A 26,215-nucleotide genomic window follows, 5' to 3' on the forward strand; every position below is an offset into this window, starting at 1 on the left:
TGTGGGTTGCTTTTCAATCCCACCACCAAAAATTGAAGCAATTTTGAAAATTGTAATCATATTCCACCACCAAAAATTGTGATTTGTTCGTATTTTATTAGCTAAATCATCAATTTACGCAAAGAATCCCTCATGTCTCAGACACATGGGAATGGTAGCAGCATATTTACAGTTGTGTCGCATAACGTACTTTAAAAAGAACATCAGATCATTGATCAGAAAGAACACAGATAAAAAAGAAATAAAAAGTGCAAAAGTGTATAAGAATGAGAATCATTCTCTCTATAAATGCTAGTGCTAAAGCTAATGAGTGCCTAGAATAGTTTCTGTTTCCCCATCACAAAAGATCAAGCCCGAAGGATGACGAAAGTTGCAGGTTAGTCTAAAAACATACACATTTTTTGGTCTGTATATTTGCTCATTTAGGATATGAATGTTCACTTATGATTACCATAAAAGTCATGCTATGTTCCAGTTGTCCCTTTTTTGCGCATGCAACAGCAGTTCTAGCATTCAATACATCACTCTGGTTTCATCTAACCAGTTCTAATGTTCAAGCAACGAAGAAGTCCTGTTCCAGATATTGGAGACAATAATTGCAACTTTTTACTCGAGTCATGTAGAGTGATAATTAATAATGCCTAACACTTCTAGGTTAGTTAAACGGTCAATTCGTTGTAAATCTTCTGTAAAAATTGCATACTTTTTATGTACAAGTTGTTTTTATTGTAGTTTTTCCTAACTAATTGTGCTTGATAGTTCTTAAAGCATTGGGTTGATATCAATCTAGGGAGTAAAATTTACGGTGAACTACTCACACACTGTACAGACTTGCTCTGCAGTTAGGACTGACAATATGGGTTTGTGCAGACTTGATCTTGGTCAGCTCAGCTCGAAAAATTTCGAGTCGAGTCTCACACGCTAGGTCGAACATAATTTTGGGCCTAGATATGAAGTCGGATTTTATTGTAAGCGAAGTTTGGATTTTATTAAATTCTGTTGAATTTATCTCACATCGACCGTGAAAAGAACAGGATGCTATGTTATAAGTGTAAGGAAAAGCCCCTTGAGCTAGCTTTTGAGGTGAGAAGGCCCGATAGCATCCAATTTTTTTGTGAGTCAGACGAGTGTGAACATCATCACTAGATTTTTTTTAATAGTGAGCTTGGGTTTGATAAAATTCAATTCAAAATGCCCAATTGACAATCCCATTTTCTATCTCGTGCATGGAGAGATTGTGTTTGATAGATAATATGGTGTAAATAACACCTTAAAATTACACACCTAATTCCTTTTTTTTTTTTTTTTGAGGGACATCACCTAATTCCATTTGTGACGAGTTTTTTTTTTTTTTTTTTTGAATAGTTGTCATAGACAATTATATATGATCCTTCATGGGTAAGAATCTCCCAATTTAGATTTTTGTGCGGTTAAAACAAAATTATAGAGAAATTTTCAAAAGGAGATGACAATTCCCAGTACAGCTATTTGCATTCCAGAAATAATGGAATTAATTTAAGAAGATGTCTCAATATAATGGTGCAATAAATCTGTGTGAAATAATCCTATGATAAACTAAGGGGCTGCTTGGTAAGAAGGTTTTGGAATCAAGAATTAGAATCACTATCATAATTGTTGCTCGGCAAAAAGGTACGGGGATTGAAGAGTTGGAATGAAATCTAGAAATGTGAGTATGTGACTCTGCATCCCTGACTATATTGGGAAAGTTTTAGTTGATTACCAAATTTGACCTTTAAATGACAAACAGACAAATTTCGATCTAGTCACTGTAGTTGACAAGACTTCTAGTGATGAGGTTTGGGGGTGATTTTGATAGTAACAAACTAAGTATAAACTTCTTGAACCAAAGAAGATGATCAACATTCTGCTATTTTGGATATCTAGTTTCAACTTACATCTATCTTTGATAGGAAAATCTTGGAAATAAATATGATTTCAAGAGGTTAAAGTGGTAATTAGGTTTGAATTTCTCTTGAGCTTGAAAGCTGATTGGTGGCGGTAAGGAAGAAATGCTGTCCGTCGACGTCCAAAACGGGTGGAATTTGGAGGAAGGGAAAAAAGGGGAAAAAAAAGAGAGGAAAAACTGTTAAAAAATATAACATCTTATTCTGATACCCAAACTTAAAAAGATTTTCCCAACCAATATAATATTGTAACGATAACATAGGGTTTTTCCTAAAAAAAAAAAACATAGGGTTGTACCTGTTTTAATTATTTGTGTATGATACGAATTCCAATTCGGGAGCATGAACCAAGCATCCAAAAAGTGTAATTTAGATGTTTTAACTAGTAGTTGGATACCGTTTAAAAATTCTTATGTAAATTATCTTGTATAATTGGTACAAACAATTGTTAAGGCCTTGAATTTCATTCACTATGACTATGGAACTTTGCCAACACTATATCATGGCTTAGTATAGAGCCAACACAAGTTAGTTCAATTGATAAGAATAGATCATTTCTTTATATAAGCTAAAGGAACTAATGGTGTTTGCTAGTTGTCTTTTGGCTAATGTGAATAAACTTCTTGATTATCTACGTTGGTTGTAACTTTCGGTAATAGTGTCGAATTGAAATTGTGCATCCACCTTTATATCTTGGACACTGGCATCCTCTAAGATTATGTTTCTAAGCAGGAGATGATATAATTGGTAGAGCAGCAATCGGAATCGTTCCTGAGGAGCTCACTGAGGAGAACTATGAGGAATGGAAAAGATGCTTGGAACATTATTTGGTCGGTCATGGCCTTTGGGGTGTTGTTTCTGGAGAGGAGCAAGATCCTATGAACGATGAGAGACAAGAATATGGCGAAGAAAAGGAACAAGAACATGAGGAATGGAAGAAGAAGAATGCATTGGCCTTACATGCCATCCAACTTTCGTGTGGACCGGGCACATATGTTAAACTTAAGGAAGCTCACACTTCTGCGGAAGTTGCATGGAAGCATTTGGTGGAAAAACTAAAGCCCCACAAAATATTGGGGGAAGGTGATCCTGAAGATGAAAGCAGCCATGTTGAAGAAGAAGGTAACTCTCGATGATGTTGCTATGAAATATTTATGGTTTCGCAAGTAATTTTACATGTGGAATGAAGAGGTTCTCTCTCTTGGTCAAATTTTAAGAACAAAATGGTTCATTTGATAGCTAACTTGAATCATGTGGTAGCAGGAGGGAAGCATTCAGCGATTGCAGGTTTTCCATCTGTTCTTACTCTTATTCCATTTGATTTCTTTTCTTTTGCTCTTTTATCAGGCAATTCTTTGCTGTGGAATTTCTGTACTTTACTTCAAATGAAACTCCAATTCAATTGTGCAAGCTCTGTGTGCCAAATAATGGCGGACACTTGAGAGTTGTGAGGCCTAATTTACCAAAAAAAGGCCTTGCAAAACATCTCCCACAGCTAGAATTTGTCATTAGTGATTTGGTTAATATCCAATTACAATATTATTGCTCTTTTTCTGCTTTTCTATGCTTCTTGAACAGTTTATACTCATTCAGATTTCAATTGCTCATTAATTATGATAGATGACCATATTAGAGATATTATTCGAAACAAATTCTAATGTTTACAGGACCAAAAGAGTACCTCCATTATGCGCCCTTGTACATAGCAATTGAAAAGGGCGATCTTCATCTCACAAAAAGTCTCCTTCATCAAGATCCAGACGCTGTTAGGGCCATAATTTCATCACATGGAGAAACTGCACTTCACCTTGCCATTCTAAATGGACACATGAAAATCGCAAAGGAACTGTTGAGGAAAATGGAACAAGCAGACTTGGAAATGGTTAATGACTATGGATGCACAGCTCTTACTCTTGCTGCTATCAGTGGTGAAAAGAAGTTGGCAAGGGCAATCGTGAACAAAAATGATAGTCTACTTAGCAGGGAAAATGAACTTGATGATGGGCAGCTTCCTGTCATCGTGGCTGCTTTGTATGGTCAAAAGCATATGGTCAATTATCTATACTCGGTGACACCAAAGGAGCAACTACATCCAGAGGTGGGCAAGAACGGAGCTACACTGCTTAATTCCCTGATTACGGCGGAAATTTATGGTAAGATTATAGATGTAAAAGGCAATATACCAATCTGCATCAGACTATATGTGCCTCTAATGATCTAGCTTCTGCTTTTTATTGTTACAGATGTTGCTTCAATGCTACTTCAACGGTATCCAAAACTTGGCGTCACCCCAGATCATAATGGTGACTATGCTCTCAAGTTACTGGCTCACAAGCCATCTGCATTTCCTAGTGGAGCCAAACTTGTTTTCTGGAAAAGATGGATCTATTCGTGTTAGTGTCCTTTTCCCATTTCAACTTTACCTTTTAATCAAATACCAGGGCAAATGTCGTGATAATGATCACTGACTTGTATATAATGAAGGAAAATATTCTGCTCTCTAATTCAGTGATAAGGAGAACAATCTAAGAACAATAGCCATTATGCATTTCTTTTTTCTTTTTTAACTTTCTATGAATTTTAATTATCATTCCAGTATGAAATTTGAATTTTGATTGTCATGTCAGTATAAAAACTTCCAACGTCAAGAATACCATCTATTTATGCCCCAGGTCTAATGGAACATTCTCCATGGGGGAGTCCAACAGATTCTGCTGGAGATGAGATAGCAAGTACGAAAAAAGCAAGCATGATTGGAGACCACAGCATTGAGATTCATCATTCTAGTGATGGTGAGAAGAATTTGACAGGGAATCAAGGCCTATGGATTACTAGCTGTGGTATGTCAAAAATTAAATTTCTTTTTCCAAAATTCCTTCCATAGCTAAAGACTTTTGGGGTGGGAATCTCCTCTCTAGCTTTTATTTTTTCCGTTTTTCCTCCTCAAATTTTGCTGTAGCTTGATGACAGAATGGAGCGCGACGTATTTTAGTAGGTCAAATAGTATGACAAGCGATTAGGGCTGCCAACAGGTTTTTGGGAGTGAGTTTGACAAATCCAAATGTGGCTTACAAAAGAAACAAGATCTTTGGGCTTCTGGGCTTGGTGTTTTGTTTTATTAAGCTCACACTTAGATCCCAAATATGTTGAGGCTTTCGGTTTAGTTCGGATTTGGGCTAAACTCACGATTAAAGCATAATTATATTAATATATATTTGACATTAACATAATGGTATATGGGGTATTACCTTTTTACATTGTAATATACAAAATATAGGGAAAATAACATGTTTCATCCATCACATTTCGTAAAAATATTCTTTTCGTCCCTCACATTTAAAACGAAACAAATTGGTCTTTCACATTTAAAAATCCAAACTTTTACATCCTAGAAATAAACTCTCAGTGGTGAATCAAACCATCTAATAACTCAATTACAAATTTTGGAGATAGAATTGATAGATCACTTGCAAAAATATATTTCCAACAAATAAATTAAAATAATTAAAAAATCTTAATTAAAACCCATTTGTTTCTTCAAAAGAACGAAACAGTGCTAAGGCTCTCAAGTACTAAACCCTTAGTGCAACAAAACTGAGGAAGATGGCTAAGGGTTTAGTGCTTGAGAGCCTTAGCACTATTTCGTTCTTTTGAAAAATCAAATGGGTTTTAATTAAGATTTTTTAATTGTTTTAATTTATTTATTGGAAATATGTTTTTGCAAGTGATCAATCAATTCTATCCCCAAAATTTGTAATTGAGTTATTAGATGGTTTGATCACAACTAAGAGTTTATTTCTAGGATGTAAAGCTTGGGTTTTTAAATGTGAAGAACCAATTTGCTTCGTTTTAAATGTGAGGAACGAAAAGAATATTTTTACGAAATGTGAGGGATGAAACATGTCATTTTCTCTAAAATATATATACTTACATGTAAAATTATTTGGGCCAAGCTTGAGTTGTGTAGAGTTGAATGAAGCCGTGGCTCAACTTACGATCAAATCGACTCTTATATTTTGGTTCAAAACATAGTTATTAAAATCAACCCGGGCATCAACCTGGCAGGAGGACTGGGTTGGTGGGTCAATAGTTCAATCAGTGGGGTCACAGATTGAACCGTTGGGTCACACTATATAATAAAAAAAATTAATATAAATAAATAAACATATAAATTATAATATAAATATAGAAATTCTTAAATGTTAACAAACCATAAGCTATTCATGTTTCAAAGTTCATATACACACCCATACATGTTTCTTAATTCATGGATTCATATTGATATTATATACAAATATAAATGATAAATCTAAGTATCAAACAAAGAAATAAACCCTAATTCCCAAATTTCTTTTCAATTTTTCTCATTTTATTGTCAAAGAGAGGACAATGCCTATGTTGGTGTGGTTGGTCAAATTAAAAAATTGGGTAAAAAAGTAATCAGAAAAATTTTCAAAACCACCGAGTTCATAAAAAACTGCCGGGTTTAGCGGATCACTGGTTCAACTGTCCAGATCTTAATATGTTTAGACGCGTTTGATAACCAAAGTAAATATCTGAATTAATTAAGTGGCATTAAATTTCTTAGACAAATCTTGCTTGAAAAAATAAGTGATAAACTATTTACTTATCACTAAATGTGATATACACTCAAATGTATTTGATTTAGTATTTAATAATGTAATAACTTAATAGATTTAGACTTTAGATTTATGGTTTCATATTTTAGTTTTATCAAATGCACCCCAAGTCTCACATTTTGGAACATTTTCTAGTAAAGATAAAAGATTATTTAAGAAATATTATTTTAAAAAAGATAAAATATTATTATAAAAAAAGATAGAAGGTTATTTACTTAAGGATTCTTATGAGTTTCACCTTATTTAGGCAAACTCATAGTTCTTAGCCACTAAAATTACCGTGGTAAGCAGGCAAAGCTGTAGTTTCTAGCTCTCCTTGATTGATCCGGATTCTTATGAGTTTCACCTTGATTTAGAAGAAACAAAAGAAACTGAGAAAGAAGACGAAATGAAAGAAATTGGGAAGGTTGTATAAATAGCGATTTTCCAAAATCTATTTTCCTTCTTTTGCACTTAAAAGCCTCTAATCCCCAATTTTCCCCATCTCAGCCAATAGTTCCATACACTGCCACCAAAGTCCCCAAAAAAAAAAAAGCTGTGGTACTATGCAAGTATACATCAAGTCCTTCACGTACGGTCAAGACAATCTTTACTCCTCCAGAGTGAGTTGGACTCCCAAGTGCAAAGAATATTGCTTCGGGAAGATGTATATAACTGAATGTGTACTTAGTGAAACAAGAGATGTAGACAGTAACAAAACACATGTATAGGGATCGTAAATAATGTTCAACTTCTGGTCTTACCAATTCTTGTGCATTTGCATCTGTGCTGCTCAAAATTCAACTGGTGGAATCTTTACCATAAATTCCCTCAAGTGATTATACCGAAAAACTGCTTAGGATCCTCTCCCCCAAATACAGAGTTACACAAATATGGATATGTAGGACAATGTTAGTTCTCCATGTGTCAGAACATGAGGTGCCCTCTGATAATTTGCCATAGTTATGTCAGCTTTTTTATGAAGGGATAATTTCAGAAACCTTCCTGAGGTTTCTCATAATTTTAGACAGCTCCCCTCATGTTTTGAAAATTACACATAGCTCCCCTAAAACATAAGTTTGGATTTCACCTTGATGATGTAAGACCAAAAAAGTATATGAATGCCCAAAATTGCCCTCATCTAATTTTCAAAATATGAATAACCATTAAAATTTTTTAAAAGTATGCGTTTTGTTGCTTAACCAATGTCATGATGTTTTCCATTTTCATGGTTTTTTACATCCATCCAAATTTTCAAACTCTTATCACTTCTTCTTTCGAACAAACTCTTTATCTTAGATGCCAAAATCCACTGTCGTAGTTCTTACCTTCACAATCTTTACCTCTCTATAAGTTTTTTCCATATATTGCCTATCAAACTGTTTATCATAAAACTTACAATTCTTACCTTTTCCCCACTCAAACGGCCAATCGCTCAGTTACCAAAATTCTTTTAACCTTTGCTCTCAACATTTGGATTGGTCATCCTAAATCAACCCACATTTTTTCTCTGAATTGACACAATTTTATTGAGATCAAGTTTGCTATCTATTAAGAGGAACCAAGCAACATTGGGGTAGTAGTTTAGTACAGGCAATCAAGTTGTACTTTCCCGTAATCCAATGGCTTTTTTGTGCTCAATGATACGAACAATTGGGTTGTTGGTGGTGATGATTGCTTCCATCATCATCAACAGCAGTAGCATGACAATAAGATAAGTGAGATAAAGGCTTTTAATGGGTATGACAATTTTAGATTTCTATTCTATTTCAATTTATGGATAGTGATACCAACGTTGTAATGAGTAGGGTAACAGAATAAAAAAGAGTTAAAGGGTTCAGATTAGATTTTAGAAGATCAAGAATTCAAGAGAAGTTTTGAGAAAGGTTATAGGAATAGTGATGGCAAGCTGACGATAAGGAAGGAGACATTTTTCTGGATCAGCATATTTGAGTGATATAAGGTTACAATTTAATGGTCATGACTGAAATAGTTTTGCCACAATATGTGGCTTGGTCAAGACGAATTGTTTTCCTTTTTCCATTTTCCTTTCTTTTGTTATCTTTTTCCCTTTTTATCAATGGCTTGTCCTTTGAAAAATTATAAAGGTTATTATAGTTATTCGTTATCATCAAGGGATGCAAGTGTAATATTGAAAATATCAAGGGAGTTCAGTGAAATCGTCAGAAATCTCAGGGAGGTTTCTGAAATTATCCCTTGTATGAAAAAGTGGATGCCTCTTCCATTTTTGGCAGCTTATACCACCGTATCCAGTTGTTAACTGTTTCCTATCCTTACCATCTTCCTCTGTCTGAGCTCTTCATTCCTTGCACATTCCAATAGGTACTATTCCTATTTCCTATCATCTGTCCACAAGTTTGTCCTTCTAATTGTGTTCTTTTTCACTGTCAGTATCAAGTGATAATGTAGTTTAAATCCCACTTTTTTAACTCCCTTTTTCTGTACAACTCATTTGACACGTCATATTCACTAAGCAGGAATGTAAGTTTCTATCTCTAATGACAAACAATACTAGTTTCACGTACGTTTAGTTGTGAAGAGGCTCTTTAGTCGAGTATAGTTCCGTTTTAGATGTCCGTATGCAGTTGTGCAACTAATACACTGCTACAGATCTATTTTATTCACTTTGATCTCACGTCTGAAGCATGAATAACACTACAGGCTTTCCATCTCATTTAATTCATTCTATGTATATTTGTTTTCCTGCAGTACTGAAGGTTTTGCATGGACTCGGTTGGAGCATATTAAGATGCCTCGGTCTGTGTCATGACAGGAAATTGATTCATAAAGATGCCATTCAACTCCTAACCTGTATATTCAAGGAAATTGAGACATTGAGCATGAAAGAACTTGAAGAGATGGACATCGATAAAATTTTATACGATGCGATTGAACATGGAATCGTCGAGTTCGTTGAAAAAACTTTCAAATTTAGGACCGGAATCATATATAAAAGAGACAAAAAGGGCAGAACAATTTTCTCACATGCAATTGTGCTTCGCCAAGAGAAAATTTATAGCCTTATATATGCCTTGGGAACAAGAAAGAGCATTCTAGCACGTAGGCATGATTTTTTCCGAAACAATTTCCTACATTTAGCAGCCAAGCTGTCTCCGTCGTCTCAACTTGACAGGGTTTCGGGAGCAGCTCTTCAAATGCAAAGGGAACTACAATGGTTTAAGGTAAGCAATTTAATTCAAAGTCAATATCCTATTTTATCTTAGGGTCTGTTTGTTTGAACTGAAAATCTTTTCCAGAAAATATTTTCTTCAATTCCTGGTGTTTGGCTGCAAAAGAGGTCAGGAAAATTTTTCTGGTAGAAAATCTTTTACATAACTTGGTGTAAAATGACTTCCAGAATTAAGATATGGAAGTTATTTTCCAACAACTATCGCGACTTATCAGTCTCCTTGGCGCTTGGCTATTGTACAAAACCTTAAGTACCATACAACAGAGATCAAATCAAGAGCAACGTCCCTGCACTTGCTTCTGCAAATCCCACAACTTTCCACCTCTAGTTTATGTTCCTCCTACTATTCCTTTTCTCTTGTGCCACACAAACACATTTATGGGCTTTGCATTGAGAAGTTTTGGAGAAGGAAAAAAAATAAAGCCAATGGAGGCAGGAGGAGCATTTTTAGAAGAAGAGTTAATTACAATGACGCGCAACTGGGTTTGAGAGATTTTGAATTCCTAGTTCTGTTCTTTGATTTATTTTTTGGGACTTGAAATGATTTGGATTGGGGATTGTTTGTGGTGGCTGACGAGGTGGGTAGAGGTAATGATAATTAGTAATAGCACTTAGCAAAAGAGAAATCCGGGGACAATATTATTGTTGGAGGATTTTAATTTTTTTGGAACATTTTCTTAAAATTGCACCAAACATCAGCAAATGAAGGGAAAATTAGATATTTTCCAGGAAAGGATTTTCATTGAAAATGTTTTCTTAGGGAAAATATTCTACATTGAAACAAATAGACCCTTAGTCTACCACATTTTCGTGGTCATTTGTTTTCGTTTTCATGTCTTATGAAACTCCAAGAATTTTGGCTTTACGTCTCATCAGAGTATGCAGTGGAAAATCAACATACTGCTGCAAAAAAAGTTTTGCAATAGATTTGTAGCATTTTTCTGATATGTTGCCTAAACTCATGCCACATAAGAAATACGACAGTCTTTATTATAGCTCCGCAAAAAATGAGGCAGTTTTGTGACACAATTAAATGTTGCGAACGTACTTGTGGCATCTATAGGTGTCGCAATGACGGTCAGACTTTCTCTATGTTGCAGCTTTTTTTCATTATGCCAAGACATACAGATATAAGAACTACAATAATTCTTTACCTAATTGTATTGTCCTAGTAAAACTTTGTTCCTGACAACAATTGTTTTGTAGGAAGTTGAGAGTATTGTACAACCAAGGATGAAGGAAGAATTGAATGCCAGTAATAAAACGCCTTCCGCCCTCTTTTCTGAAGAACATAAGGTGTTGGCTAAGGAAGGAGAGAGATGGATGAAAAATACAGCAGGATCAAGCATGATTGTGGGAACTCTCATTGCGGCAGTCATGTTTACAACAGCTTTCACGGTTCCAGGTGGTAATGATAGTAAAACAGGGCTCCCTGTCATGCTAGAAACTCAATCAAAAGCATTTTTGATTTTTATGGCATCAAATGCACTGTCGCTGTTCACTTCTTCGACATCAATTCTAATGTTCTTGGGGATTCTCACTGCACGTTATGCTGAACGAGATTTTCTCAAGTCCTTGCCCACAAAGCTAATATTTGGAATCACATGCTTGTTTGTATCGATAGTCACCATGATGGCATCATTTGGTACTGCTCTATATCTGATGCTGATCGAACAAGTAGCTTGGATTTCCTACCCAATCATAGCTTTCTCTGTTATTCCAATAGCTCTTTACTCATTGTTGCAATTCCCTCTTCTGGTTGAGATGATCGGTCGCACTTACGGACATGGTATCTTCGACAAACCTAACAAGAAACTCGATAGTTTTGAAATCTGAACTACTACTACAATCTGATCTCCATTCTGCTGCTTATCATAACATTCTGTATTTCACTTCCAGTAGATTGCTTCAAGAAGTTGCTTTTTACATAATCCTTCAGTGTAATGCTTTAAATAGATCTTGTAGGCAACATCTAGTTGTTTTGGCTCTTTCGTTTTGTTTCCAGCTTGTGCCCAGTTTGCGCTGGAATTCTACATATTCCTTTGATTCTATGGATTCCTTGAGCTATCAATAAATCATACCTATGGGTTGCTTTTGATTGTTTTTGCCACATCAATTACTACCTAATATGTAGTATTGATATTTTAATTGGATTTGCTGAGTTCTCTTACTCATTATTTAGTGTTAGCAAATGCAACTAAGATGGAATTCCTCAGTATCATTGCTGGTTGTGCTGTGAAGATGAATCTTAAATCAAATCTAATATAGTGTTCTTGGTATGAGTAAATGATATAAATGTGCATATTATAATTGTGGTTTTTCCTTTGTAACGCCTAAGATACCCTTCACTTATTTTAGGGGTGGCAATTAGGTCAGGCTGCGGGTTGGCTGGTTGGGTTGAGACCCAAGTATCATGAACAAACACGTTAACAAAATATGACTCGCTAATTTCACAGGTTATTCGAACCTAACCTGAATAACCTATGTGTTTAACATTCCTTTTTTCGGCCTTCTCACCTTGGTAGTATGGTGGACTTTTCTATAATGGAGTTTCCGTAAAAATATAGAAAGTTGCAGCCCAATCTTAAATTTTGTATATGGTACTTGTAGTAATTTTTTTGTTTTCCTTTTTGTACAAAAAAAAAATCATGAACAAAAATAAAATTACGACGCTTTCACAAATAAAATATCTTGTTTTCGCAAAACACTCATGATTCCGTTCTCGTAATACTAATCTAGGTTAGTTTTCTTTACGTCCAATTTATTATTAAATTATAAACTTACACATTAAATGGGTTAAACGGGTCAAATAGGTCAATCTTGTTTGTTTGGCGGATTAATCGAGTCTGACATGATTTTGACTCGAACACGTGAAGAATAAATCCATACCCACTAATTTTGTGTTAGGTTCGAATTATATTTTCGAATCGTATCAAAAATTGCCACCCCTTGTTTGATAAAAATTACTTAGACAAAGTCCAAAGTGATTACAAAGTTCTCTTTAATTAATCGATAACCCTTCACTTATTTGATTCAAAATAACTTAGTAAAGTCACAAGTCTCATTAGAGAGGATCCTTTATCTGTTTACTCTTAATATAAATCAAAATTTATTTACTACTGTTAAGTGTGATATCGAATCATATTTGGAAAAGTATGGGGAAAACCAGCTGTGCCAACCTCTATGGCTTTGTGGATAAAATAGACATGAGAGAGTTGATTAGCTCCTAGCCAATTTAATTTGGTCTGGAATTTGGTTCTAAAGCATAGCCAAAGAGATATATTGCTGCTCCATGTTTGTTTCATGCATTTGTGGATATGACATTATCTGAGTATTCTTTTTCTTAAGGAATCGATGGAATATTCTTTTTTTTTTTTTTGACAAAAAGACCAATAATTGATGGACTATTCAAGGACCACAAAAATGGAGTCCAAATAATACTTTCCACTGCGTTAAATTCTTTGCTGAATTTATATCAGCAGAGGTCAAGCAAACATGTGTGTTTATTAAGATTTATTAGTACTTTTATCTTTGATTAATGTGGCTATGTAATCTAAAATGTAATGGATTACTTTTATCTTTTTTTTTGGGTGAAACTTTTCTTCCATGTTATCAGCAATATGTGATAAGTGGTAAACCAGCCTTTTGATATTCGTGAACTGTAGTCTTCTGGTTTCTAATGGTTTATTATAGGAGTCTGCGGAGGTGAGGTTGCATGGACCACAATATATATAAGTCTTTACAAGTTCTCAATGTATGTATGTAAAGATTAGGTTGGAAATGCATGAAATTAACTCTTCTTCTTCTCCTTTAATTTTCATGGTAAAATAAGAGGGTATCCATTGAGTCTCACTAAAACCCAAGTTAAAAATAAAATCAATACTAATATAATATAGTAGTCATAATTATATTAATAATGATCATAACAATAATAATATGAATAATAAAATGAAGAAAAATCAGCTCGTTGGAATGAAAAATCATACTAATACTTATCATAATTACAATGAAAAAAGTAAGACTAGAATTTTATTAGCTCGTTGGAATTTTATTAGCTAAAAATCAATCAATTTGCATTGATTGCGTGAAACACATGGGAATAGCATAGCATATCACAGTTGTATCGAATAACCACTTTAATTTATGTTACATCATATCATTAATCAGAAACAAGATACTGTAGATAACAAGAAAGAAAAGGTGCAAAAGTGTACATAAATGCTATTCCCATTAATGAGAATCACTAAAGCGCATATAAAAAGCTATTCCCATTAATTAATCAGAATCACTTTGTTGTATAAACTGTATATAGATGCTATTCCCATTAATCAGAATCCCTTGATGTGTGCTTCTATAAATACCGGTGCTAATTAATGCTTAGGGCGCCATTACGGTTTCGCTTCCTCTATTAATTACAAAAAGTCACGGTCAAAGGATGACGAAAGTTTCAGGTTAGACCAAAGAAATACGTGTTTTTTTGGTTCCCTCATTTTATTCTACATATAAGTGCTCAATTGTGATATTTTGTTCACTTATGATCAGCGTAAAAGTCATGCTGTTTTCCATTTACCCCATTTGGTTTTTCTTTTTCTTTTTTTTTTTCCTATTTTCTATTTTTCCTCTTTTCATTCCATTGGATCAATTCTAAGCAGCCAAAGAGGTGCAAAGTCATGTTTCTGAATTTGAGTGACTTTTCTACTTATGACTTAAATTTTTCATTGTTAAAATGGCCAATTTCGCTCTTAACAATCTATTCCCTAATATTTGTTTCTGAACGATTTGATGTACATGTGTATTCATATACTATGTTAAGTTGTAATTTAGGTGTTTTAATAGTTATCCTGAGGCATCCATTAGAATTTTTTTAATACAAATTATAGGCACCCATTTAAAAAATCTTGTAATGTTGAGTTCGTGGAATCTCTTTTGTCAACCAAACATGTGATAAAGTTCCTTTTTCTTTACCTCATTTTACTTCACTTTTCCGCCAAACAAACAGAACCTTTTGGTAACTATAGGAATATGAAACAAAAAAAAAAACTATAGGAATATGAAGCTTTGCCTAAACCCTGCCGCGAGGAGTGGGACGTGGGTCTGTAACTACATTTTGGGGGCCTGCACCGTACATTGTGAGGCCGTCAATGTCTCTGCATGGCCACCTTCAAAATCAGTCCTGTTTGATTTACAGTGAAATATCACCATGCATTCCTTAATTAGATGTAGAATCACGGGAGAGTCAAAATGAGTAGTTGAGGCTAATTCTTGAAAGGACGATCAGTTGAACTCACTGCTCTTCTGGGAATCCATTGTTGCAAACAGTAACTGGGACTTTAGTATATTAGTCTTGCAGTATTTCTTGACTTTTCCGTAGTCCATAATTCCAAATGGCCAAAATAAGGAAGAAATCTGATGGGGTTGTGAGGTTGTTTAATCAGTTAATGAAGTTCAGGACAAATGCCTTCATTTATTTCTTGACGAATTGAAAGGAAATTTGTTACTGGTTCGTTATTTCATCTTACCGCTTGGTTTCAAGATCTCTAGCTTTGGTTGGTATGCTTCTGAACAATGACCTAATTTTGCATTTCTTTTTTTTTTTTTTTGGTTTTGGGGTAGGTCTAATTTTGCATTTTCAAAGCTGCGTCTAGCGTTTTCTGATTATTGTTCGAACAGATAGCCATACCATCTTACGAAAGCAAATTCGTATACCTCACTTTTTATGTGTTTTCTTTCTGTGGAAATGCCCTTTTTGAGCCCTTCTAGCACAGCCTCCAAAAGTGCTCTAATGTCCTCCAATTTGACACACAGTTTAAGCTAAAGGGACCAATTCTAGTTGCTTTTTGACTAATAGGAATAAACTTGTTTATTATCTATGTTCTTTGTAAGTTCTGGTAAGTGTTTTAATTAAATTGTGCACCCGCCGATATATCTTGGACATTGGCATCCTTTAAGATTATGCATCTAAGCAGGAGATGATAGAATTGGTAGAGCAGCAATCGGAATTGTTCCCGAGGAGTTCACTGAGGAGAACTATGAGGAATGGAAAAGATGCTTGGAGCATTATTTGGTTGGTCATGGCCTTTGGGGTGTTGTTTCTGGAGGGGAGAAAGATCCTATAAACGATGAGAGACAAGAATATGGAGAAGAAAAGAAACAAGAACATGAGGAATGGAAGAAGAAGAATGCATTGGCCTTGCATGCCATCCAACTTTCGTGTGGAACAGGCACATATGTTAAACTTAAGGAGGCTCACACTTCTGCGGAAGTTGCTTGGAAGCATTTGGTGGAAAAACTAAAGCCCTACAAAATATTTGCAAAAGGTGATCGTGAAGATGAAAGCAGCCGTGTTGAAGAAAAAGGTAACTCTCGATCATGTTGCTATGAAATGTTTACGGTTTCACATATAATTTTAGAAGTGAATTGAAGAAGTTTTCCTACAAAATATTCTCAGAAGGTGATCCTGAAGATGAAAGAAGCCGTGTTGAAGAAGAAGGTAACTCTCGATCATGTTGCTATGAAATGTTTACGGTTTCACATATAATTTTAGAAGTGAATTGAAGAAGTTTTCTCTCTTCGACAAATTTTAAGAACACTATGGTTCATTCGATAAGTATTTTCAATCATGTGGTATCGGAGCAAAGTTATGATTCAGCAATTGCAGGTTTTCTTTATTTTTTTGCTTATTCCATTTGATTAGTTTTCTTTTGCTCATTTAGCAAGCAATTCTTCACTAGGGAATTTTTCTGTACGTTGCTTCAAATAAAACTCCAATTCATCTAGCTCTGCTGTGCCAAACAATGGCAGAGACTTCAGAGTTGGGAGGCCTAATTTTCCAAAAGCTTAGAATATATCTTTCACATCTGGAATCTTCATTTAGTCATTGCTTAATATCCAATGACACTATTATTGCTCTTTTTCTGGACTTCTTGAAATTTTTATACTCGTTCAGATTTCTATTGTGCCTTCTACGAGCTCATTAATTATGATAGATGACCATATTAGAGATATTATTCGAAACAAATTCTAATGTTTACAGGACCAAAAGACCTTCGCTATAGGCCCTTGTACATAGCAATTGCAACAGGCGATTTTGATGGCACAAAAAGTCTGCTTGATCAAGATCCAGGCGCTGTTAGGGCCATAATTTCATCACATAGAGGAACTGCACTTCAATTTGCCATTCTAAATGGACACATGAAAATTGCAAAGGAGCTGTTGAGAAGAATGCAACCAGCTGACTTGAATATGGCTAATGACAATGGATGCACAGCTCTTACTTTTGCTGCAATCCGTGGTGTAACAAAGTTGGCAAAAACAATCGTGGAAAAAAATGACGGGCTTCTTATCAAGGAGAATGACGGACTTGATGGGCAGCTTCCTGTCATAGTGGCTGCTTTGTATGGTCAAAAGCATATGGTTGATTATCTATACTCGGTGACACCAAGAGAGTTATTTCGCCCAGAGGAGGGTAAGAATGGTGCTACACTGCTTAATTCCCTGATAACAGCAGAAATGTATGGTAAGATTGTGGATGCAAGAGGCAATATACCAATCTGCATCAAACCCTTCTTCAATATATGTGCCCCTAACCCCTTTCTGATTGCTACAGATGTTGCTTTAATGCTACTTCGACGATATCCAAAACTTGGTGTCACCCCAGATCATAATGGTGACTATGCTCTCCAGTTACTGGCTCACAAGCCATCCGCATTTCCTAGTGGAACCAAACTTGTTTCCTGGAAAAGATGGATCCATTCATGTTAGTGTCCTTTTTCCAGTTCTACTTTACTTTTACATCAAATTCCAGGGTAAATGTTTTAATAATGATCACTGACTTGTATATAATGAAGAACAATATTATGCACTCTAATTCAGTGAGAAGGAAAACAATCTAAGAATAATAGCCATTGTGCATTTTTTTTCTTACTTTCTACGAATTTTAATTGCCATATCAGTATGAAATTTGAATTTTGATTGTTATCTCAGCATAAAATCTTCCAATAACAAGAATACCAACTTGCCGCATATAGTAATTGTGTACTAGTGTTGGAGACTGCTACTTATACTCTGTATTTATGCCCCAGGTCTAATGGAACATTCTCCATGGGGGAGTCCAGCAGATTCTGCTAAAGATGATCAGACAACAAAAGCAAGCATGATTGAAGACCACAGCATTGAGATTACTGATGATGAAGCGAATTTGACAGGAAATCGGGGCCTACAGATTACTAGCTTTGGTATGTCAAGTATCAAATTTCGTCTTCCAAAATTCCTTCTGTTGCAAAACATTTTTGGGTTAGGAATCTTCTCCCTAGCTTTTCTTTTTTCTCTCAATTTTTGCTGTAGCTAGATGACAAAATGGAGTGTGTTGTTTTTGGCAACGGATCTTCTGTCTCACTCTCTATTCTACCTTTTATTATACTGCTATTTCTTCTTTATAAATATCATAATTTAGTTCTTTTTTATTTTCTTAAAATCCAATAACTTGTCTTCACTGCAGCACGACCCATAAAATAGTATTAATCTTCTATATTATGTTCTGATAGTGTATTCGCTATCAATTTTGAATGAGTGATAACTTTGAATTCTGATAAACTTTGAATTTGAAATTCAACTTTGAAAAATTTCATATTTGAACTCTTTTACTTATACTATCAAAAAATCTATAAAGGAAAAGATTTACCCTATAAAATATATACACTTACATGCAAAATTATTCAGGCGATGCTTAATTGGGCGGAGCCTAATGAAGCCCCAAGCACGATTAAGTCGGCCTTTATGTTTAGATTCAAGCTATCATTAAACCAGTTAAAACTTAAGGCTTAATCCAAAGCGCTATCATTAGACCGATCCGGCCCATTCACAGTCCTTTGTGTGTTTGAATAGGCCTATCTATAACTGGGATAAGCCAGAGGAAAGTTCAAGTTTTATAGGATTAAGTCCAACATTTTGGAGGCTTTTCTAGTAGGAATAAAAGATTATTAAAATAAAAGAAGAAAAGAGATTTTTTTTTTTTTTTGGAAAAAAAAAAGATAGAAGATTATTAAAGATAAAAGATTATGTCCTTCTAAGGATAAGAACGAGGGATTTTTCATTCACATGTGTGCATAAATACGATTGCTAAACTTAAGGATTCTCATGGGTTTCACTTTTTTTAGGCAAAGCCATTGTTCTCAGCCACTAAAATTACCTTGGTAAGCAGGCAAATCTGTAGTTCTTAGCCCTCCCTTACTTGATTGATCCGGATTCTTATGAGTTTCACCTTGATTTAGAAGAAAACAAGAGAAATTGAGAAAAGGTTTGAGAAAGAAGAAAAAAAACGAAAGAAATTGGGGAAATTTTATAAATAGTTGTTAACTCTTTCCGATCCTTGCCTTCTTTCTCTGAGCTTTTCATTCTTTGTACATTCCAATAGGCATTATTCCTATCATATATCTGTTCACAAGTTCTGCTCTTTCTTTTCTGTACAACTCATTTGGCGCTTCATATGCACTAAGCAGGCATGCAAGTTTCTATCTCTGAAGACATATAATACTAGTTTCCTGTCTGTTTAGTTGTGAAGAGGCTCTTCAGTCGAGTGTAACAATGTTTTAGATGCCCTTACGCTGTTGTGCAACTAAATAACTGCTAGACTTCTGTTTTATTCCCTTTGATCTCACTTTTGAAGCATTTATGATACTAATGGCTTTCCATCTCATTTAATTCATCCTATGTGTATCTGTTTTCTTACAGTGCGGAAGGTTTTGCATGGACTCGGTTGGAGCATATTAAGTTGCCTTGGTTTGTATCATGACAGGAAATTGATTCATAAAGATGCCATTGAACTCCGGAAGCTCATATTTGAGGAAATCCGGGAATTGAGCATGAAAGACCTTGAAAAGATGGATATCATGAAAATTTTATACGATGCGATTGAGCAAGGAATCATTGAGTTCGTTGAGAACAGTTTTACATATAAGACCACAATCATATATAAAAGAGACGGAAAGGGCAGAACAATTTTTTCACATGCAATTCTGCTTCGCCAAGAGAAAATTTATAGCTTTTTAAATGCCTTGGAAACAAGAAAGAGCATACTAGCACGTAGGGGTGATTTCTTCGGCAACAATCTGCTACATTTAGCAGCCAAGCTGTCTCCATTGTCTCAACTTGACAAGATTTCTGGAGCAGCTCTTCAAATGCAAAAGGAAATACAATGGTATAAGGTGAGCAATTTAATTCAAAGTCAATTCGTAGTCATACATATTTTTGTTTTCATGTCTCATGAAACTACAAGAATTTTGGCTTTATGCGGCATCAGAATAATGCCGCGAAAAATCAACATATACAGCTACAAAAAAAGGTTTTTGCGGTAGATTTGTGGCATTATTCTGATATGTTGCCTAAACTCATGCCCCATAAGAAATACGACAGCCGCTTTTATGATGCTGCAAAAAATGTATGCGGCACAATTTCAATGTTGCAAATGCACCTAATAGCGGCATTTATAGGTGTCGTAAAGACAGCCAAACTATCTCTATGTTGCAACTCATGTCACTGTGTCATGAAATAAAGACATAACAGCTGCAAGATTCTTTATTTACTTGTATTGTCCTAGTGAGAGATTGTTCCTGACGTGAATTAGTTTGCAGGAAGTTGAGAGTATTGTGCAACCAAGGATGAAGGAACAACGCAATGCCTATAACAAAACACCTTCTGAACTCTTTACTGAAGAGCATAAGGTGTTGGCTAAGGAGGGAGAAAGATGGATGAAAAATACGGCAGGATCAAGTATGATTGTGGGAACTCTCATCGCTGCAGTCATGTTTACAACAGCTTTCACAGTTCCAGGTGGTAATGATAGTAAAACAGGGCTCCCTGTCATGCTAGAAACTCAATCAAAAGCATTTTTGATTTTTATGGCATCAAATGCACTGTCGATGTTCACTTCTTCGACATCAATTCTAATGTTCTTGGGGATTCTCACTGCACGTTATGCTGAACGAGATTTTCTCAAGTCCTTGCCCACAAAGCTGATATTTGGAATCACATGCTTGTTCGTATCGATAGTCACCATGATGGCATCATTTGGTACTGCTCTCTATCTGATGCTGATCAAACAAGTAGCTTGGATTTCCTACCCAATCATAGTTTTCTCTGTTGTTCCAATAGCTCTTTACTCATTGTTGCAATTCCCTCTTCTGGTTGAGATGATCAGTCGCACTTACGGACAGGGCATCTTCGAAAAACCTAAAAAGAAGCTCTATAGTTTTGCAACGGACACTACAACCAGCATCTGATCTCCATTCTGCTGCGTATCATGATATTCTGTATTTCACTTCCCGTAGTTTGCTTCAAGAAGTTGCTTTTTAAATAATTAATCCTTCAGTGTAATGTTTTAAATAGATCTTGTAGGCAACATCTAGTTGTTTTGACTCTCTTGTTTTTTTCCCAGCTTGTGCCCAGCTTGAGCCCAAATTCTACAGATTCCTTTGATTCTGTGGATTCCTTGAGCTATCAATAAATCATGCCTATGGATCGCTTTTGATTGTTTGCCACATCAAATACTACTACCTAATATTCACTAATAATGGATCATGTGCTTTGCACGTTTAGATTTTTTTCTTAAAATTTTTAAAAAATTATTTGTTTTGAAGGAATAAAGGTAATTGAGATAAAAAAAAAAATGTGATATTTAATATTTATATTATTTTGTATTTTTTTTCTGAACTTAATTTGCCATAAGTAACCAACACATCTGTACAACCAATAAAGCATTATTTGTCCACAAGAGCATTTTTATTTTGTAATAGTATCAATATTTTTTTATCTTTCTATTAAATTTGGATAACCTAAATGTTCTCTTTTATGTATTTTCAGATAAAATTTTTAACTTTTTGAATAATTTATTGTTCCCCTTTAAGTCATTCTATTTTTAATTATAAGTTTTAGTGATTTTTTCTAATTATTTTTCTTTTTCTTTTTTACTAATAGTGGATTGTAAAATGATCTATAGTGCTATTGTAATTATAATAGGATTTAAATATATTGAAATTCCATTGTTCGAGTTTAACTAGCTTAACTTTGAAGAGAAATATTTTGATTTGGTTATTTGTATTTCTCATTGATGATATACTTTATGATTATAGAGTTTATACGATTAAAGATTATAAGATGCTAAGATTATTTATTATATAATAGTCATATTGAACTTGGATATATTTTTAATCACCTTTAAAGTACTCTTTGAAATTGGATATTTTATAGAAAAGAATATATGTTTTGTTTAGTTCACCTTAACTTAAAGGGATGTTTCGCTTTTGTAACTATTATTATTATGATTGGCATTGATATATATAATATTCATTAATAATAGTTTAATGTTGCTAGTTGTTACAAGAATACCATTGATAAAGTTCATTAGAATTTAATTTTTGTTGCAATTTAAATAAATAAATTCCTAATATAAAACTCTTTGTCTACCATCGTATTCTATCTCCTATTATATTTTGTGTTAAAATTTCTAACTCAGTACTGATACACTTATACTAAAAAGGTACTCTTAATACTTAATTTACTTGTGTCCAGAAAACAAAAAGACTCATGGTATTTTTGAAGAGACTCATAGTACCAAAATATTATATTTTGTTTTATGTTTGAAGTACTCTTTATAAACTTAGGTATTTTGTAAACAAAATTTGTCCTTCTTTTTTTGGGTAAATAAAAAAGTAAGGAATCTTTGATTTTTATAATTGCTAGCATCTTTGATATTATTTATTAGTGACATGCAATACAATTTGTCCATTTATTAGAGAGGAGTATAATTTTGGTATCACAAAAACTAATATCACTTTTTACTAACACTATTAACCACTAAGATTCACCATATTTTTATAATTTATAAATAAGATTTGTTCTTTTTTCGATTTAATTCATCATAACTCAAAAGAATGTTTTTTATTCTTGCAATTGTTGGCATAATTAATATTAATTATTGATGAAATGCAATGAATTTATTTTTTTCGGTTTAATTCTCCACAACTCAAGGAATGTTTCTTTGTAACTGTTAGCATAATTCTTATTAATTATTATGAAAATGCAATGCCATTTGTCTATTTGTTGGTGCTAAGGGCAATTTTGATATCACAAAAATTAAGAACAATTTTTGCTTAGATTCTTACACATAAAGACTGGTGATACTTTCTATAGGGTAATAGATAACAGATAGATAGATTATATAGTGTTAGCAAATGCAGCTAAGATGGGATTCCTCAGCATCATTGTTGGTTGAGCTATGAGGATAAACCTTGAATCAAATTTAACATAGCGTTCTTGATATGAGTAAATGATATGGCTGTAGGTATTATAATCGTATTTTTTTGGGGTAATATCTAAAATATCTTTCACTTATTTGATAACAGAAATAACTCGACAAAATCCAAAGTGATTACGGTGTTCTCTTTAATTAATTGATAACCCTTCACTTTTTTGATTTAAAATAATTTAGTGAAGTCCTAAATCATTTCAATGTTCCCTATTAGGGGTGGCAATCAGTTCGGGTCACAGGTTGAGACTAAGGTATCTTGGCCAACACATCAACCGGAATTCGACCAGAAAATTTAAATGAATCGGCTTTCTTGACTCGAACCTGACTCGTTAATTTCGCGGGCTACCCAAACTTGACCTGAATAACCTGTTTGCTTAATTTTCTTTTCTTTTTTAACCTTCTCATTTTGATAGTATGATGGATTTTTTTTTTATAATGGAGTTTCCATAAGAATATACAAAATTGCAGCCCAATTTCATAGTAATTTTTTTATTTTTCTTTTTGTACAAAAAAAATCATGAACAAAAACAAAAGTACGATACTTTCACAAATAAAATACCCTATTTTCGCACAACATTCATGATTCCATTCTTGTAATACTAATTTATAACCTTAATTAGTTTTCTTTTTATTTACCTTATGCCTCTAATTTATTAATTAAACTATAAAATTATATATTAAACGGGTCAAACGGATCAATCCGTGGGCTGTCCCGAATTCGACCTGTTTGCTTAGCGGGTCATTCGAATCTGACCTAAATTTGACCCAAACCTGTGAAGAATAAACCCATACCCACTAATTTCATGTTAGATTCGAGTTATGTTTTCAGGTCGTATCGAGAATTGTCACCCTATTCCCTATCAATAATTGTTTACCGTCCTTTCAATGAGGATGTCAAACCATGTTATATTGAGAAAAAGTTGAAAATCTTTTGTGTTTCTTCTTTCTTTCATGTTTCTTGAGACAACAAGCAATGACTATACGTCATCTTTCGCGAATTTTACAAGAAGCAAACAAGTAACAAGAGAGGAAGAGTAACTTGGTTATTTTCAGATTTTACTTCCAAAAATGATTTCACATCATTTCATTTATTATTATTATTATTTTAGTATAAATCGGTGGGTTTGAATCCAAAACCTTTTATTTACACTTTCTTCCTTTGAACCACCCAATCAAATCCACTCCTCCCTTCCTACCCCCTCCCCTAATGCCACATCATCTCATTTTTTATTTTGCCCTTGTATGAAAAGTTTGTACTACGCCGTGCAAACAAAAGTCTCATTACAAATCAATCGAACAAATCAATATAACATCATGTAAAGTCATGAAGAACAATCTTCCAAAGATGAAGGAGAGCAGTTTATCACATGATACCATTGTCCTAGACTTTGAGGCTATTTGAATGAGATAGATTTTACTCAAATGGGACAAATTTCATACTCTAAGAACTAAAATGTCTCGTTTAAAAATTTAAAAATTTAAGTGAAAATTTAAGTGTAATTGAAAAGTACAAAGTGAAATTAACCCTAAATTATACATGCCGACCTGCTAGTCTGCAACTCGACAGCATCAGCGGAGGTGTCAAATGCCAACAGCCTCCAGCAATTCTTTCCCTAAAACTGTGATTGCAGAGGAAATATATAGAGTGGCCGAGAGTCACTTTTGCCTTTCTATTCCTTTTGTAACATCTCAAGGTAAACTACAGCTTCTGGTGGAATCCCTACATGTCCTCCTAATTGTAAACATTTTTAAGTTTCATTTATTAAATTTTTCCCACGTTAAAAATTTCTATACAAAATTTTATCTGCCTAGGAAGCCAAAAAAACTAGTAATAATATATAGTTAATAGCCTTTGCTATTATTTCATGAGTTCATTATCATTTTTTTTTTGGGGCATTGGAGGGACTTTAAGCCTTAGAAAAGAGAAGGACCTGAACAATGGAAGACTAGGCCCTATTTGATAACCCAATTCAACACTTAAAATTAATAAAATCGGATCTTAACATATTTAGACCGTTGGCTAACAAAAAATTAAATGTTTGAATTAATTAAATGGCACTGAATTTTCTAGGCAAAACTTGCTCCTAAAATTAAGTTATAAGCTATTCACTTATCACTGAATGTTATATGTATTCAAGTGTATTAGATTTAATACTTAACAATTTAATAATTTAATAAAATTTAGATTTCAGATTTTGAATTTCAAACTTCAATTTTCAGACTTCAATTTTATCAAATGTACCCTAAGTTAATTGAGTGACTTCTGATTTACCTGATTATTGTTCTTACCAACTAAGCTAATTTTAGGACCTCGAGTTCCTTTTACCATAGCATGTGTTGAATACCCTTATAATATATTTTTCTTTTTTTCTTCAAATTTAACTCAGAATTTTTTGACTTTTCTTCTTGGCAAGTCCTTATTGAAGGATATCGCCTTTTCTATCCAATATGTCAAATTAAGAATGTTAATTTTACATATATAAGGCAACAGGTGAATTTTTCAGTTCTTTGTAAACAATCAAGATGATAAGCACTACAAAGCTTGCCTTTTCATTTTCTTGACTCTTTTCTAGGATAATATTATTTATTTATTTTCAAATAGTTCTGAATCTTTTTGTTTTGACAGGATGTCGAAGCCTGTACAATAATAAAATTAAACTTAGTTGCTAGTTAAAATGACCAAACCCAATTCCAAGTACTGGAGCAGGGACTCTAGGTGTGCAATGGGTTACTTGATTCACCCTATTCCCGAAGAGTTTGCTTAATCCGATATACCCAAATGGAATGGTTATTTCTTTTCACAAATAATTATGAATTTGTAGACAGGACAAGTAGGGTCGTATCCACAGGGACTGGGTATACTTGTTTCTTAAGAAATCCAAAGTAACACAGGGGGTGATTTTGTAGGAACGATAACAAGCAAATAAATTCAAATAAGAAAATGAAAATAAAAAATAAATAACTGACTAGAAACTAAACAATACTTCACTGAACTCAGAGTAACAATAATTAAAGGCCTGAATCAATTAAAACAAGAAAACAATTAAGAATAAAATCAAGTAGGCAACTAAAAATCAAATGGCAATTCACTAAAACCAAGATAATATTAATTAAGGAGCTAGCCAAGAAGTAACTTCAGCAATGGTTCACCTAATTG

At 34.0% G+C, this 26,215-nt stretch overlaps 2 protein-coding genes across 5 annotated transcripts; both read left to right on the forward strand.

The window, feature by feature from the left end:
- The first annotated feature begins 219 nt into the window (after positions 1 to 219).
- LOC113699628 (uncharacterized) lies at positions 220 to 11,853 on the forward strand. 3 transcript variants are annotated; one of them, XM_072058142.1, is made up of 8 exons: positions 220 to 376; positions 2,658 to 3,047; positions 3,165 to 3,212; positions 3,593 to 4,078; positions 4,169 to 4,318; positions 4,598 to 4,765; positions 9,275 to 9,747; positions 10,962 to 11,853. In XM_072058142.1, exons 1-8 carry the CDS (start codon positions 361 to 363, stop codon positions 11,589 to 11,591), a joined length of 2,361 nt encoding a protein of 786 aa, XP_071914243.1. In that variant the 5' UTR covers positions 220 to 360; the 3' UTR covers positions 11,592 to 11,853. The 3 variants fall into 3 exon arrangements, with proteins under 3 accessions (XP_071914243.1, XP_027075800.1, XP_071914244.1); XM_027219999.2 differs by having other exon boundaries at positions 3,189 to 3,212; XM_072058143.1 differs by lacking the exon at positions 3,165 to 3,212.
- A 2,295-nt stretch (positions 11,854 to 14,148) lies between these two features.
- On the forward strand, positions 14,149 to 21,296 carry LOC113699237 (uncharacterized). 2 transcript variants are annotated; one of them, XM_027219446.2, is made up of 8 exons: positions 14,149 to 14,206; positions 15,722 to 16,111; positions 16,204 to 16,245; positions 16,789 to 17,271; positions 17,362 to 17,511; positions 17,837 to 17,989; positions 19,485 to 19,957; positions 20,384 to 21,296. In XM_027219446.2, exons 1-8 carry the CDS (start codon positions 14,191 to 14,193, stop codon positions 21,029 to 21,031), a joined length of 2,355 nt encoding a protein of 784 aa, XP_027075247.1. In that variant the 5' UTR covers positions 14,149 to 14,190; the 3' UTR covers positions 21,032 to 21,296. The 2 variants fall into 2 exon arrangements, with proteins under 2 accessions (XP_027075247.1, XP_027075248.1); XM_027219447.2 differs by having other exon boundaries at positions 16,789 to 17,220.
- The last annotated feature ends 4,919 nt before the right edge of the window (positions 21,297 to 26,215 follow it).

Source organism: Coffea arabica, chromosome 7c (assembly GCF_036785885.1).
Source record: "Coffea arabica cultivar ET-39 chromosome 7c, Coffea Arabica ET-39 HiFi, whole genome shotgun sequence".
In the NCBI taxonomy this organism is placed as follows: domain Eukaryota; kingdom Viridiplantae; phylum Streptophyta; class Magnoliopsida; order Gentianales; family Rubiaceae; genus Coffea; species Coffea arabica.